We start from the raw sequence: 15,276 nt of genomic DNA on the forward strand, positions 1-15,276 counted from the left end.
TGGGCAAAATTGCTTGATTAATTGTTAAAGTTTGAGCATTGTTTGTGGCACATGTCGTTGCTGAATTATGACCGTAATAATTAGTGGTATATTGTGTATATTATACCAGGACATAATGCTTTAAACTGATTGGATGCCCCAATTAGGGAAATTTAGAAACGCTCATCTTGTCGTACAATTGAAGTTCGTTTATTGTTAAAATCTTTTGCTCCTTCTCACTTTCATCTCAATATTAACGAAGCATCGGAATTTTTCGAAGGATTCTACGCACTTATCAGCATCTTCGATGGAATCGCAGTCGTGCTTTTCTTTTGCATGTTTCTCCTTCACTTTCTCCAATATGTGGGTTCGCTCGAAGATGCAGTTTACGAAGCACTTGATATTGTGAGTTTTCTTTTTCAAATGGTAGTTCCTTATAAGGTCCAGCGCCACCTTCCTATGAACATGGTTATCCATGGCACACTCGTTCGCAATTTTAATTTCGTTGGGCTGCAAATATGGCAATATTTGGAATCTACTCGTTTTCGTATAGCTGTTATAGATAGATACCTCCTTACTGCACAAAACTGAGACGCCAAGCAGCAGAACAGCCGCCAGCAACAACTTCATTTTGTAGATACTTTTGGATTGCAGCTTGCAGATATCGCAGCTGCACCTTATATTTAATCATTATTCACGCTAGTTAAGGATTATTAACGGGTTGCTCTCAATAATGCATAGGTAACACAACCCCAGTGCCAAATACCAATACAATCCATTTCTAATGGTGTAATAAAAAGTCTTAAAATTTTAATATACAGTACCATAGTGATCAAAGTGGCACGCAGCTACTTTTAATGGCTTTCCAGCTCCGCAGCACTTTTAATCCCTTGTTACTTTTAACAGTTGCTCATTTTTTGTGCTCCCGCTGCGGTTTTTGCATTTAAAATAAATCCCATTTGCTGTCAGAGGTAGCTGCAGCTATCTTAATTATTTGCATATGGCTGGCATTCGTTGTTAACAGCATGGAAACACATTGAATGCCATAACTACAGCCAAATGGCCAAAAACTGTAGCCGGGCATGGGCCACGAGTTTGCCACGAGCTGTCAATTCTTCAGCGGATTTTTTCTTGTACCGCTGTCAGCTGAATCGCGAAAAAAAATAGCAACAGGAACAATCTGCAGTCCTGACGCTGACAGTTATGATATGGCAGGACATGAGGGCACAAAGGATGGCAAAGGATGGCGCTGGCAAAAAATTGAAATTGCATTGCATTGCAATTAATCAAATGGCGAAACAGATAGCTTAATTTGTTCACTCCCTGCCCCGCAACAGAACTGCAGCTCCATTGTCCGTTGCATGTCCGTTGCTTGTCCGTCTTTTGTCCGCCGACGTCATTAGCATCGTGATTACCTCTACATTTTTAATGCGTTTTCATTTGTTTGCCCACATGTGGAAATTATCCTGGAACGGCAGCCATGTCGCCGCAATGAGCGCGATTAAAAACAAATTAATTTTAAATTAATTTTTCGACAAACAAAGGCTTGCTCCCTAGAGCCTCGAGCACAAACCTAAAGATTCTGCATTGAAATGCACGGGTTTACTGGTTTTTGAATGTTAATAGCTTACTCTGCTATTGTGATGCTAATGATCATGTTGCGTTTTATAGAATGTTTGATGATTGAGTGATTAAGTGACAGTCTTACTGCATCGATTTAAACGAGTTTTCAGAGTTCATTGATACGAAGTACTTGCCTTTGCGTTTGGGTAATTATAATGAACATGATATGGAAGCCGCATTGCACAGCAGCCAGGGCAAAAGATATACTGCTCTCCCATTTCAGCGCTTTAATGATAAAGTTGTTTGAACAGGCTTCGCCTGTAAGGGAAACGCACTACTCATTAACATATCCGATTTTTCGAACTGTTTCCGCCACGCATACTAAGTGGGAAGTCAAACTGCATTTAAACTTTGTGCCGAAAATTTAAATATTGAATTAAGCACATACAAATGGGCCGAATGAATTTTTGGCTGCCCTCCTATTGACACACGCGGCGTATGCGCAATATTTAGTGCACTTAGAGCACAGCCATTTGCATAATGAGGGAATGATACAAAAGGCCGTTGCGTCCCAAAAACCATGAACACAAATAGACATAACAAAGTAAAAATGGCATTGGGTGGGGGCGAATGGCCGCCCGAAGAGTTGTTCAATTAATATGCTTTGGTCCATGCGGCGTATGCGTAATGCCAAAATGCCAAATGAGGTAAAATGAATAGCACAATGGTTTCAGTAAATAAGCGCATAATGCTGTGCTGTATTCAATGTTTATTTGCGGCTCCTATTGATTTCCTCTTCCCCTTTCTGGCAACCGAAAGCAATTAAAATGTGCTGCGATACATTGTCAATGTGGCTGAACAGGTTAGGATATGAAAATATATTTTTTAAGAGCTTCACTCATTTGTCTAGACAGACAAGGTCTGGAAAGATAGCTAGACTCACCGACACGCATATGCAAATTTCCATTAAATCCAACCCTTGAAACTTAACCCCCCGTTGCCAACCACATTTCACTGCCCCGCGAGATTTCAGAGCTCCAGTGGAAGCGTCCTTCCATATAAATCACATAAATATTCACATTTATTTTCATTCGCAACGCTTTCGCCTATTTTTGTTTCATTTCGCTGTGATGCCAACACCAAAGAGTCCTAGATTTACATATTCATTTTGCTCCACATTTCAACCTTTGTTTGCGCTCTGTGTGATTTTTTTTAGCTGTGCAAAACGCGAGTGGTGGCACTTAAAAAGTCGTTACAAGGTGCAAAAGTTTTCTATGTCAAAATATACAGTCGGCAGGAACAGAGACAATGACACTGAAGTGCGGAAAATACTCGTAGTAGTGGAAAACGCTGTTTCACAGTAGCCTGCATATGTCAATGGTAACGCAGAAAAAGGAAAAAGGACGACGTCGATTCTGACCCATTTAGGCTTTCAGAAGAGGCCAGCACATATCTAGCACTCGCATCTGTCATCAATTTGAATGGGGGGAAAATGAAAACAGAAATTCCCATTTAATTGCCCAAAACGAAAAAATAGCAGACAAAGTTTAGAGCTTTTCCGAATTTTTACTTTGCCAAACACTAAGCACAGATTCAGCCGGGAATGTGAAATTTTGTAGGACGAAGTTTGAACCTAAAATGTTCATAACTTTTCAATGGGGCTAATATTGAGTTACCACAGCAAAGATTTAACTTCAATCAGGCAGAAGTCCCGGCAATCAATTTCAAATTTATCCCGCTCTCATTTGCCTGGGCATGCATTTCTCATGATCCATTCATTTATTACACCTATCGGCAAACTACACAAAATTGACAGCCTAATGATTTGTTCATAACTTTGCCAATGGCTCTTTACTTAACCAAAACTTGGCCGTAGGTTCGCCAATGGTTAGCAAATGGTAATTAGAAAAGTTCGGCTCATGTGTGTTTTACTAAGCTCTGGGGGATTAAATCGAGCCGGAAAGTTTATCGTACAAATTATAGAGAGCCCGACTGCGATTGGATTACCGAAATGGAAGCAGCATAAATAATTTGCCATGAAAGTATCCTTTTGGGGTTAGCAATACGGGCAAGTTGAAGTGCTTGTGAAAGGAACAATCCTTTGTATATTTTATTAAAACACATGCTGTTTATCGTCTGTGACAACAGACTGAGGAAAAGTTTTGTCCAACACCTGTCTTTGACATGCTAATTTTCCACAATTTTCCATCTCAATTATCCACATATATTTTTCAACTCGGTCAACCAATTCGGACAATTTGAGCATGCATATTGTATGGGGCTAGGAAACTGTCAACGACTTTCACACTTTCATTGTGCGTCTTGCAGCCACATCGAATGGACATTTCAACGAATCAAATAAGCCGACAAACTCCATTATTGATAGAAAGGTAAGTTATCTTCGGATGTATTTGTTTAAATACCTGTTTGCACACACACACAAACAAACAAACAAGCAATCTGGGCTCGGTGTGGGTGGAAATTACTTTTCCGAAATTATCATGCACATTGGCTGATGGCGATGGTGATGGTGATGGTGATGGTGATGCTGCTGCCACATGCCACTCACACAACGATGCTGCACGGGAAATTCAATTTGATGTTGCTGCAGTTGCAGTTGCTGCTGCTGCTGCTGATGTCACTCGCCCGACTCATTAAGTATTAATTGTAAATTTTAATTAAAATAAACCGAAACGATTACGGACACACAGTGGCTGAGGGACGCGCTGGCCAGGTAATAATGTTTGCTGCTTTTGCGCCACCCACCGCACATTACCCATATGCATATGTATGTGTATAAGTAGATTTATATGTATATGCATATGAGAAATCCCATTAATTGCCCGGTAAAAGACGAGTCCGTCGAAGTAAAAACAACAATAAATAATGAAACGATTGCAAGTGCAACTGCAAGTGCAAGTGCAACTGACATCTTGCTACGTTCGGAGCGACTTTGATCAGTTGGTTAACTTGTGACTTTAAGTGGGCGTGGCACATATGGGGCAGGTTAAGTACGACCAATAAGTGATTGCTGCGGCAGGCCGATTAATTACACGTGTTGCACCGAGACAGGCACTTCGGCCGCTTGTTCTTCACTTGCGAAATTAATAAATTAATACAGTTAGCAATAACAGTTCGTGCATTAAAATCCAGCCTGTAACCCAAAATAATTCTTTGGGTGAAAATTTCATCATCAAGCCCAGAAGGAGCGCCTTTTGTTCCTTCCGTGGGTGTGGGCAAAAAATGGAAAATAAATCGAGTGTTTATAATCTGGCACTGTGCACATGTGGGCGTGGCACATTTACGCAATGAATCGCGTGGCAAACACGAGCCAAATGAATTGTACTCGTATTTATTTGGGCGCCATAATTTGCTTACTTTTGTTTCACGCTGTCACGTCTGCATGCAAATTCCCACTGACCCGTAACAATTTGCGATTTTTTCCGCACACGCAGAAATAAAAGTTAAATAAAGTACAATAAGTTATTACGGCCGATTGCGTTAATGATCATTTATAGCTGGCGAATTTGTGGGCTTATGTAAATGGATCTCCTTGCATATGCGATATCCTTTGCACAGGATGCGCAGGACAAAGTGTCCGGATGGGCGAGAGATTTATGCTTAAGTGATGTAAATGTTTTGCCATTTGACAGTTTATTGACTTTTATGAGTTAGTTTATTATGTTCTTTTTTTTATTGCCCCAAAGGGGGTAAACTGTTGGCAGGAGGGTGCGAAGTATCCTGGTAATTGGGAGCGTGCTTCGCATTGCCAATGAGCCTCCATTTTGTTCAGGGCTTTGTCCTTGCTCTAGGATGTTGGGATGTCCTTGTCTAAGGATGTTTATGGGCTGAGAGCAATGCGAGATTTGCGCTAATGAGTATGATAAACATTTTTATGGCTGTAGGTGACAAGCAAAGGTCGACAGAGAATCATCAAAAGGCATCTTAACGGAGCGGAAGGCCATTAAATAGGTGGCAGCTTAATTAAATTAGAGCACTATTAATATAATTAAATAGAAAATGTTATTTTCAGTATTAATATACATAATAGTATAGCAATACCTCACCTTTCCCACAAAAACCAGATTCAAAACAAAGTCCGTTTTATACACATTCAGTTGAATTTATTTTCATATTACTCATACGCACTGCTTACCAGCTAAACATTTCTTTTCTTTTTTTACCTCGGGGTTCGATTCTCATTTCTGGTATTCGTTTTTCACTTCAATTAAGCTAATTTAATCCGTTTTCTATTATTGATTTGCTCTGCTTCCATTTACTCTGTAATCAATAATTTGGACTTCCATTTGTGTTTTGTAAAATTCATCAAAGTTTTCGTTTCGTTTCTTTTGTGTGTGTGTGTGTTTGTTTACTTGTATATCGTTTTAGTTATCTTTAGCTTGAACAACATTTATGTAGAGTTGGGCGTTTCATATTTAACTATAAGGTAGAGTTGACAATGCATATGTATTGTATGTATCGTAAGGATTCCACCCTCTTCCAAATCTTTCGACTTTTCGATAATTTCTCATAAAAAACGTACAAAAAATGCGTTCGATGAATGAAAGTTGGCAGCAAAAATTGGCAATAGGCTAAACAAATGTCGTCTATATGTAGCTAAAAGCATTTCGTTTAATTATTTCCCTCCTTCAACATCCTTGGGTTAGGTTAAAGTGAATTGCACACACAAAGTTCTATCACAGAAGATACAAGAAAACAGAAAACTCAGCGCAACAATAACGAGTTTTGGGATGGGATTGCATTTGGATTGCACTTGGATTGCTGATTTGCCGATCTCTATGTCCAGATCAAAGCGAGTATGACGCCATATACCGGATACAGCCAAGGACTCCAGCTGCATCCTGCGGCCGTGGTGAACATCTTCACGGGACTCCAGTCACTCAATCCTGCCAGATTCCTACTGGCCGCCCGCATCAGATACGTGGTGTTCGTCTCCAAGTGGGGAATGATGAAGTGCTTGCCTGCAAGTGGTGTGATTTGAAAAACGTGTTGAGTGCACTGCGACACATTCACCAATGTTCACTAATATTCAAATGGGGTTAATTAGTCATTTGAACACATTCGACTGTTGTGTGAAGTGAACCAAAATAAATTGGGCATGTGGCCATTGAAGCGAATTTCAGCCAGTTTCAGCACATTTGCAAACAATCAATAAAAGCGAATTACATAAATAATAGAATGTATAAATAAGATTGTAATAAAATTCTGAATTTCAGCGCCACTCTGCGTATCGGTACTGGATACTCACCGCCGTGGAAGGAGAAGTCCCTCTGCTTGGCATAGCTCCAGTTTCCGGCGCTAAACTTGAACTCGGCGTTGCTCATGTAGGCCACCCTGTACCCGTAGATCTGCATCTCATCGGAGACATTCTTCATCCATGGCGTTTGGATGTCCAGCTCGAAGCCGTTGGTGTAGAGCTTCTTCAGCTGAAACCGCCCCGGTGCCAAAGGCTTGGGTCCCGGCCTCAGCTTGATCACCCGCTCCAGGATGCCCAGCGGATTGGCCACCTTGCACTTGTAGTCGCCGAACTGCGAGCTGTTCCTCATCTGCAGCTGCAGCGTGGCTCCGTAGTCCGCCACGAAGATGCGGTGATTGAAGCCCAGGAGGCCCTTGTTGTCGTGCAGCCAGGTGAAGGATGGTGGCGGCTCGCCCATCGCGTCGCAGCTCAGGTTCACGGCCCCGCCCACGTAGGCGTACTGCACCGGCAGCGTCTCGTTGAAGAACCAGTGGGGCTTATCTAAGCAGGGGGTTGAGGTAAATGCGAAAAGGGGTTACAGGCGTGTCGTAGTTGAGTCCACTTCAAAAAACATGGTGTACATATCGTCTTAAAATAGTTTTACTTCTTGATCAATACTTAGTGTAAATTACCAAGTGCACAAGTACTAAAAGTTTCTGATGATTTTTAATTAGGATTTTTTTCAGTGCACCCGTTTTTTTGCGCCCGCATGCTGACAGAAACTTTGTGCCCCGTTTTGTTTGTTCTCACTTCTGAAAAGGTGGCTAAACTTATGGAAGGATGCGAGTATCTATATCCCTCTTATTTTCCCGGTGCTCAAATTAACTTTAAATCAATGCCTCACTCGAAAACGTCTTAAATGAAACAAACTTAAGCCCTTTAAACCTAAAAAATCCAACTCTAAATAAACATTTTTAAAGAGCACCCAAACCAACAGTGACTTCCTTGCCGCCTGCACAACAAGAAGAAGTGCAAGAAACCGCAATAATCAAATCACTTGAACAACAGATATCCGACTTTTTCCTACATTTTCCCTTAATTCCCAGGAAAAAATATCAGGAAATGGCTTTAGACTTGAGTCGAAGAACGGAAAGGAAGAAACAACTGAGCATTGTATCGAGAAATTGAATCACTCTCTGCTGCGAATTTCATTTTTCTCGCTTTCTCTGCCCTTTTGAAAACCATCTTTGCATAGTGGAAAGTCTATTGGAATTGGTTCAACAAAGATAGCCAGATTGTGGGAGTATCAGTAAGTTTAAAGTGTCTTTCGCAGTAAATATGAACTGCCCTTACATTTCCATAATGTGAGTAAATCATTAGTGCCCATCTAAATTGCAGTGCAGCCGAAGCAATTAAGTTTCAATAACTGCTCTTAGCTCATGTGCTGCCCACTGTAAGTTGTGTGCTGCCCAAGGACTCGCAGGACCTCCACCCTTTGCTCCCGGCTAAGCGCACATTTTAGCATTTCGCAGTGGTGCCAGTGTCCTCTTGGTGTCCTTGTCGCCTTCGTAGCCTTCGTCGCCTTCATCGCCGATGCGGTCCATTGAAGTTTATTGCTGAGAAAATGCAAACCTATATATTGCCGCATTTGCAGCATTTCAACTGCTGCTACTGTTTCTGCTGCCACTCGGAATCCCCACACTTCTTCTGGCAGCAAATTAGTTTCGGTTTCCATTCGCCTGCTGTTTGCCCTCCAGTTGCCAACAGTCCGACGGATTGGTCCGCTTGGCTGGACCCAGCTGCACTCAGAAAAAAACCAGGGTAACTAAGAATCTTCTAAGAGTTTAGAATCAAGTCACAGCACTTTTCTTTTTATCTAAAGTCCAGTCTTGCAGTGAATATCCATAGATAGTTTTCCCAAACGAACACTGATTTTTCCGAGTGTGCTAAGCCTGACTTGTGCAAATATTCGACCGGCAGTCATTAGTAAAATTTTGACGGCAACTCAATTCCGAAGGGGATTAGGATGCTGGACGAGCAGTTTGGATCAAGTTGAGCGAGCTCCTGGCATCTGGATACTTGGCTCGCCTGGTGTTGGTTTGTTTATGAAGCCGTATATTGCGATATCGATGGCAGCAAACTTCGGCAGTGTCAGCCATACAAATGAGTCCCAGAAGAGTGTTTTTTGGGTTAGGAAATAACCAAGAATTATTGACTTGCGATAAACTAACTTTTCTCGTGAGGCCATAAGGGGAAGATCAATACGGTTGGGAGGAGTGTATGAGGCATGTTAATCATGAATCACTTCATTAATCATTCCTGTGAGTGCTGCTATCGAGTAACTTGTACATATGAGACTTCAAATCAAGTACACTTTGCTACGACATGCAATGGTTTTAGCTCCTTTAGCTTCTGCCTTTCAAATCCCCTGACAGAACTGAGGATAAGTTCCTATTCCCCTTGATGTGAATCCCGTCTTGCATAGTTGGGTAATATGTTCATTATGAAATTTGCATCAATAATTTGCATTTCCCAGCTACTTGACCCTGACATCCGGAAGGAATTCGTATCCCACTGCTGGGGGGATAAGGATAACTTCAATCGGGACTTCGCTCGGAGCTGGAAATCTCATTAAAGCCAACGAAGCATGTTCACTCCCCAGGGGCCAAATCGGAGGGAACTCGAACAACCTTAAGCTGCCATCAGCAAAGATTTTGTTGCACAGCTCCTTTCACTACCGCAACACTACAGCAAGGGGAAGGGCAGCCAAATGCAATTGCCAACAAGTGGGGTGCAAAATAAATTCCAGATTAAATATTGAGCGTGTGTCCAGCTCAGTTGGCCGGAGTGGGGCAGCGACACTTACGTTGTATCCTTAGCAAAATCGTTATCTGATCGGAATCCGAGAAAGTCGGCGTTATGCGCATCGCCCGACACGTGTACTCCCCGGCATCCGCCTGGCTCACATTCCTGATGTACAGTCCGTTGGACAGGCGATTGTGCTTCGTCGAGTTGACGGCTGCAAGCGAAACAAAGCAGAGGGAAGCGGTACAGATTTTGGTCCAAAGCGGGGCATCTATGGTACATGCCATGGCCAAGAAGTTGGCCAAGTGAGTGCGGCAACCAGCAAGTTGAACTAACGAAACCGGGTAAGCAAACTTAAAAGGGCTTTAATTAGAAAATGAATTCTAAGAAGGAGTTGTGTTGTCAAGAAATTAGATTGCACATTAAAAATGATCAAAGAAACGTAAGAGCTCATTTAAGACAGGGATTATGATATATTTAAATACGAGTATATTCAAATATTGATGATCATGAGGCAACATCGAGATAGGCATTCATTATAAGTGAAATAAGATATAAGTGTAGCGTATAGTTATAGTATAGCTGGGTTGACCCTTTGCTCAAGAGTGCCACTTACTGTTTATATATTCGCCATTGTAGAGCCACGAGACCTCCGGCGCGGGCATGCCCTCCACAAAGCAATTGACCATCGCATCGCGTCCCTCGCGCACCGACTGCACTTGCTCCGTCTTGCCAAATGAGATTTTCTCTGCGGGCCAAGTTAGATGGTAAGGGGAAAGGGGGAGAGGGGGCAGGGAGTGCGTTGTTCAAATTCCGTGTGTAAATATGCAGACATGATAGCCCCCAACCCATAGATACTGTGCCACTATTCTATGCAGTATATATATAACTAAGCAGCTTCTTTGCTGCTTCTGTTTACTTGGTCTTGGTCGCTCTTTGATTGGAAAGTTGACAGATTCGTGTTCTGGTTCATTGCCTTACTTTAAATGTGGCTGGCGAAGCAGTCACTACGATTTGTAAACACATTAAATGATTTGTCGCTAGGAAATTGGTAAGGAATTGTGTGCAAAAAGTGGTCGAGAGCATTGTGGTCTGTGGCTAAGGTTGCCGTATGAAGTTGAACTTTTTTGTCAGCCAAATAATCAAGTGGAAGTACATATGTAAGTTCGTTATCTAAATATATCCAGTAGCCATTGGCCAAGCTCATAAATGTTTAATTCCTTAGTTAGCAACTGAAACTTCACTCGTTTGCTCAGCAGTTGGCAGTGCTGCCGAATCACAACTAAGAGGACATGTAAACAGATTCAGATCCAGCTGCAGATTTTACGACCCCGTTTCTTTAATGCCCCCAAAGTCTTTCAAGTCTCCAAAGCTGAGGTCAACTTACGATTTACGAGCAGCTCGAAGGAGGCCAAAAATTCACGCTCTACATTCACATTGCGATTCCCGTTCCGGTTTCCGTTCACCTCGCAGGTCCAGTTCCCGCTGTCCTCCAGTGCGATGTGCTCGAAAACCAATGCCAGGAGTCCTGAAACAAAGGACAAACAAGGCGGCAGGTGTGGTGAGTTTGAGGTCAATCAGAAGTACTCCTTTGATCGGAAATAGTGGGAGTTCACTACTTCGAATCATAGTTGCGCTTAAATTGAGTCAGGAATTCTTAGAAGAATGCGATTATTTATGTGCATCCCAGTCGTATGGTCGCTTGGGCACTCTTAATAGCTTCCTGTTTTGGCAATGATTTAATAAGGCGGCCATTATTCACAACCAGGTCGTTCCGCTCAACTTTCGCCCGTGCATCCTGCACACAAGGATGCTCCAGCACAGCAGCCAGTGACTTTATCCACTCCGCCGGTTCACCACTTCACCACTTACCCGTCGTCTTCTTCTCGATGTGGACGCGCCCCTTGGTGTTCTCACGGGTCTGTCCGCTGGGATCGCGCCACTTGGTGTCGATATCCTTTTGTACTGTCTGGCAGAAGATGATGAAGGATTCATTTACAAAATGCATTATTGATGGCGTCGACGGCTGCAGGCTAAGGGGTGGCGGGGGCGGTGTGGCGGGGGGCAGGCTGCCAATGCCACTGCCACTCGTTCTGTCCAGCTGGCCGAGGATTGCAGCTGCAAGGGGCAAGATGGAAAGATGGGGCGCTTTTTGCATTAAATTTATCCGTTTTCAAGGGGTAGGTTGACTTGGCTTGGCAGCTCATAAAAAATAATCATAATTTATATGGACAGTTCCCTCACTCTTTTTTTGTTCCCCTCCAATGTAACGCGAATTTTTATTTGGTTTTGCCCGGCATTTAATTAGCCTTGCTGCCAGTGTCTGAATGGCTATGAAAATTTTAAATTCTTGCGAAATGTTGCAAGTGCCTCGACCAGTTGGTCTGCACTTTTAATGGAAATTCCTATCTGGTATTTTCATTTCATAAATAGCAGAGCGAAACGAGTTAGGGCGAACTATGGTCAACAATCATTTTGTTATTACAAAGGGTAAGGCAGAAAAGGGTAAACAAAGTAAAAATTCTATTTTGGCAAAATTTTAACTTTATTTAGCTGTATTTATTTGCGTCTGCAGTTTCCTTTCTAATGAAATATAGCAGTTTTTTAGTTTGATGTCACACTTTTTGTATATTAGTCCGTATTTATATATGATTTCGTCATCTTTTTATGGCGCATCCCGAAGCGGCAAATTCCCGAATTCCTCGATTCCCAAAACGCGTTCGTATTTTTTATTACCTTTTTGCGAGCCCAACTACAAAAACCCCTTGCCCCTCCATTGAAATGCTTGGCTTTGGCCGGCTAAAATTTCAGTCAAACAGTTCGAGAGCTTTTGTGCAGACAAAATTGAAAACAAATATTCGAAACTATTTGCAAAAGGGATAAGAGCTTGTTTTACAACATTGTGTGTGTGATTTCTTTTTGGCCATGCTGCTGACGGCTGGCCAAATTAATTATTGGTAATTGAATCTACAGCACCATGTGAGCATACAAAGGGAAGCCATTGAAAGTATAAGCTGTGATATGATATGTTTGGACAAGTTTTTGGTGAATTTTTCAACAATAAAAGTCATACCTCGTTGATGCTAAATGTAAAATGTATCAATTATTTAATGAATGGTAAGTCTTATCGAAAAACTACTTGCTTAAAAAAGTGAACGGCTGTAATTCATTTTGTATGCAAATAAATCTGGAAATGGAATCCATTTCGAGCAACTAACAAACTTTAGGCAATTGATTTGTAAATTTCATCTATTATTGAATTGCGCTTTTCAACTCAATCAATAAGCCCACTCCACTGGCCATTTGAAATACTTGCCACAGAGAGCATCAAATCCATCAAATTGAATTTAATAATATTTTATTTGATGTCTAGGTAGTCTGGGTGGCAAACGTTGAAGTAAATTCAATAAAAATTCAAATTCGCCTTGCTGAATTCGTAAGCAATATAGCAGTATATGAGAGGAGCGCACACATAAGTGGAGGTACAATTTCCGCAATTGGATTGTTGGGGTTTGGCTCCTTTGTGCGCTGCATATCAATCAAGTTTCAGTTGATGAGGGGCACAAGGAAAGGGATACGTGAAAGTGCCCACATTGTAAACTGAACTTATCATGGAGATTGAATTAAGCAAAACGTAGTTCCCAATCATATGCTAGTTTTTATGCCTCAGCTGAGAACCTATCTTCCATGATTTGCCCTTGGCTCTGTATGGTTTAACTTGTAACTTGTTCCACTTCTTGCCGCACTTCAAAGCTCTTCAAGTGGCTGAGTTGGGCACATGCTCATTTCGCCTCAGCCGCTTTTCCTTTGCCGTAATGAATTCCTTAGCACGGTTCCCATGAATCGTTTCATCTTCGAGAGGCACATGGCCATGGGCTAATTTGGGTGAAGGTTGAAGGTTCCTTTTCCCTTCTTCCTTCGACGCTGACAAAGCGCTTGCACATGGCTTAGCACTACTCAAATGCCTGTGCATCCTGCTCTGTCGCTCAACATTTGCCATTGCATACTTTTAGGCTGAGGGCGCAATGGGCGTATGTGTAATATTTCCATGCCACATTGCGTAGCCGCAAAAGATAAAAAATGTATGTTTGGTCACAGACAAGAGAAGTTGGTAAAAAAAAAAGAAAGGTTGGCCAAAAAAAAGTTTTCCTTTGAGAGGCTGTTTCCGCAACATTTGAAAGCAAATTTGTGGCAGCCGAATAGAAGCAAATATTTGTCTTAGTTGGATGAGCACGAAAGATGAAAAATTTAAAAGCAACTGAGGCTAAAAGCAGTACGCACATTTAGTTCAAAAACTAAAATGATTTAAACTAAAGTTTGAAATAGAGCAATTAAAATGTTTGAGCTGATAACCTATTTGTACACATCAGAAAGTGCTTAATCGTCCTTTTGCCACTTATAAAATATTTAGCTCATCAAGAAATTCTAAAAGAATCCGCAAACACAACAGTCGGCAAAAATGCGAAAACAAAGGAGTGCCAAAAGTGTTGGCCAAACAAATGAACTCATTTGGCATTCAGCTATGAATTTCATTATTGTGAAAACAAAGAGAGTGGAAAGGCAAACTGAAAATATATTCTTGTGCAGAAAGTTTGCCCCAAAGCGGTCCAACTTAACGTGAGACAAATGAAATCCTTCTTGGATCTCAGATTATCCTACCATTTTGCGAAAGGAGTAACAACAGCAGAGAGCAGAGCGCAATTAGAGTATCCATAGCTCAGCGAGAGTATCCTTTATGTGGCTATAATCCTTAATGGGTAATTCCACTAAATCTCGAATTTTTCGCAGTGAGTTTATTACACGTCTCTTTTTTGCGGGGCAGCTTTCGCAGTTAATTACTGGGTCGTGCACTTGAGGGATAATGGCACATGACTGAGCCGCTCATGTGTCACCCGGAAAAGCCGGAAAAGCGGCAACAACACTTTCACTTTTGGCCAGCACAATGGCATGACATCATCATCCAGCTCAGGGCCAACATTTATGCTATATATCTCTTTTTTTTGGCTATTTCGCTTTGTGGTTCCTGGCCTGCTCGCCTTTTTCTTTGTATCTTCTTCTTAGGCACTAGCACTTGAGGAAGCACTCGGATCGGAGGAGGAAGCAACCGGACGGAGGTTGGGGTCCGCGTAGGTTGACATATCCGGCAAACATATCCGGCGAGCGAATTTACGTTCAATTTTCGCGCTCTACTTGGCTGACTTGCGGAGTCGCCGCTGGGGAATCCCCTGATCCATTGCAGGCGAACGTCGAGATTCGACTGAAACTGCACCACAGGACACACAGGACACTCGGCATCCACGGCGGATACTTGACGAAGTGCGAGTGCGAATGCGAGTACGAGTACGAAGTTCTCGGGATGACTTTCCCAAAAAGGCGAGTCCTTCGATTCCTGCAACCGCGCTCACGTTCGAACCGTTGCGAAATCAAAAAGTACACTGAAGTCATCGCTCGTCCTGGCACATCCTTGTTGCCCCATCGCCAGCAAATCGTGCCGAAAAGGGAAAACTTCATCTATTAGGAACTTCGCTATGTTGGCACACTTTCCGTCGGCATTTCAGTTGGCAACTTCTTTACAAGCACATGTATCTAGGCATTTGCAGTTCGAAATGTTGAGTTCGGTTTGTCAGGGGCAAGGATGTATAGGGTGCAAAGCATCCTTTGAGCTTTACTGTGGGGTATCCTGTGCTTTTATAGAGTGCTTGCCATAAAGAAGAGCTTTTGTGCTTACATTT

At 42.2% G+C, this 15,276-nt stretch overlaps 2 protein-coding genes across 2 annotated transcripts; both read right to left on the minus strand.

The window, feature by feature from the left end:
- Positions 1 to 167: 167 nt before the first annotated feature.
- On the minus strand, positions 168 to 655 carry LOC6526483. The gene is made up of 2 exons (XM_002087564.3): positions 550 to 655; positions 168 to 489 (listed from the first exon to the last, which is right to left on the minus strand). The coding sequence occupies exons 1-2, from the start codon at positions 607 to 609 to the stop codon at positions 196 to 198; spliced, it is 354 nt and encodes a 117-aa protein (XP_002087600.2). The 5' UTR covers positions 610 to 655; the 3' UTR covers positions 168 to 195.
- Positions 656 to 5,640: 4,985 nt separating this feature from the next.
- Positions 5,641 to 14,974, minus strand: LOC6526484 (neural cell adhesion molecule 2). The gene is made up of 7 exons (XM_002087565.4): positions 14,204 to 14,974; positions 11,417 to 11,662; positions 10,932 to 11,072; positions 10,161 to 10,292; positions 9,606 to 9,758; positions 6,812 to 7,300; positions 5,641 to 6,524 (listed from the first exon to the last, which is right to left on the minus strand). The coding sequence occupies exons 1-7, from the start codon at positions 14,256 to 14,258 to the stop codon at positions 6,340 to 6,342; spliced, it is 1,401 nt and encodes a 466-aa protein (XP_002087601.2). The 5' UTR covers positions 14,259 to 14,974; the 3' UTR covers positions 5,641 to 6,339.
- Positions 14,975 to 15,276: the final 302 nt, after the last annotated feature.

Source organism: Drosophila yakuba, chromosome 2L (assembly GCF_016746365.2).
Source record: "Drosophila yakuba strain Tai18E2 chromosome 2L, Prin_Dyak_Tai18E2_2.1, whole genome shotgun sequence".
Lineage (NCBI taxonomy): Eukaryota > Metazoa > Arthropoda > Insecta > Diptera > Drosophilidae > Drosophila > Drosophila yakuba.

Coding starts and splice junctions, on each gene's coding strand:
- LOC6526483 (XM_002087564.3), bottom strand. CDS start 609: ATGAAGTTGTTGCTGGCGGCTGTTCTGCTGCTTGGCGTCTCAGTTTTG. Junction 490..549: donor CAGTTTTGTGCAGTAAGGAG/GTATCTATCTAT, acceptor CCATATTTGCAG/CCCAACGAAATTAAAATTGC.
- LOC6526484 (XM_002087565.4), bottom strand. CDS start 14,258: ATGGATACTCTAATTGCGCTCTGCTCTCTGCTGTTGTTACTCCTTTCG. Junction 11,073..11,416: donor CATCGAGAAGAAGACGACGG/GTAAGTGGTGAA, acceptor CCTTTGTTTCAG/GACTCCTGGCATTGGTTTTC. Junction 7,301..9,605: donor GATTTTGCTAAGGATACAAC/GTAAGTGTCGCT, acceptor CCCCCTGCTTAG/ATAAGCCCCACTGGTTCTTC.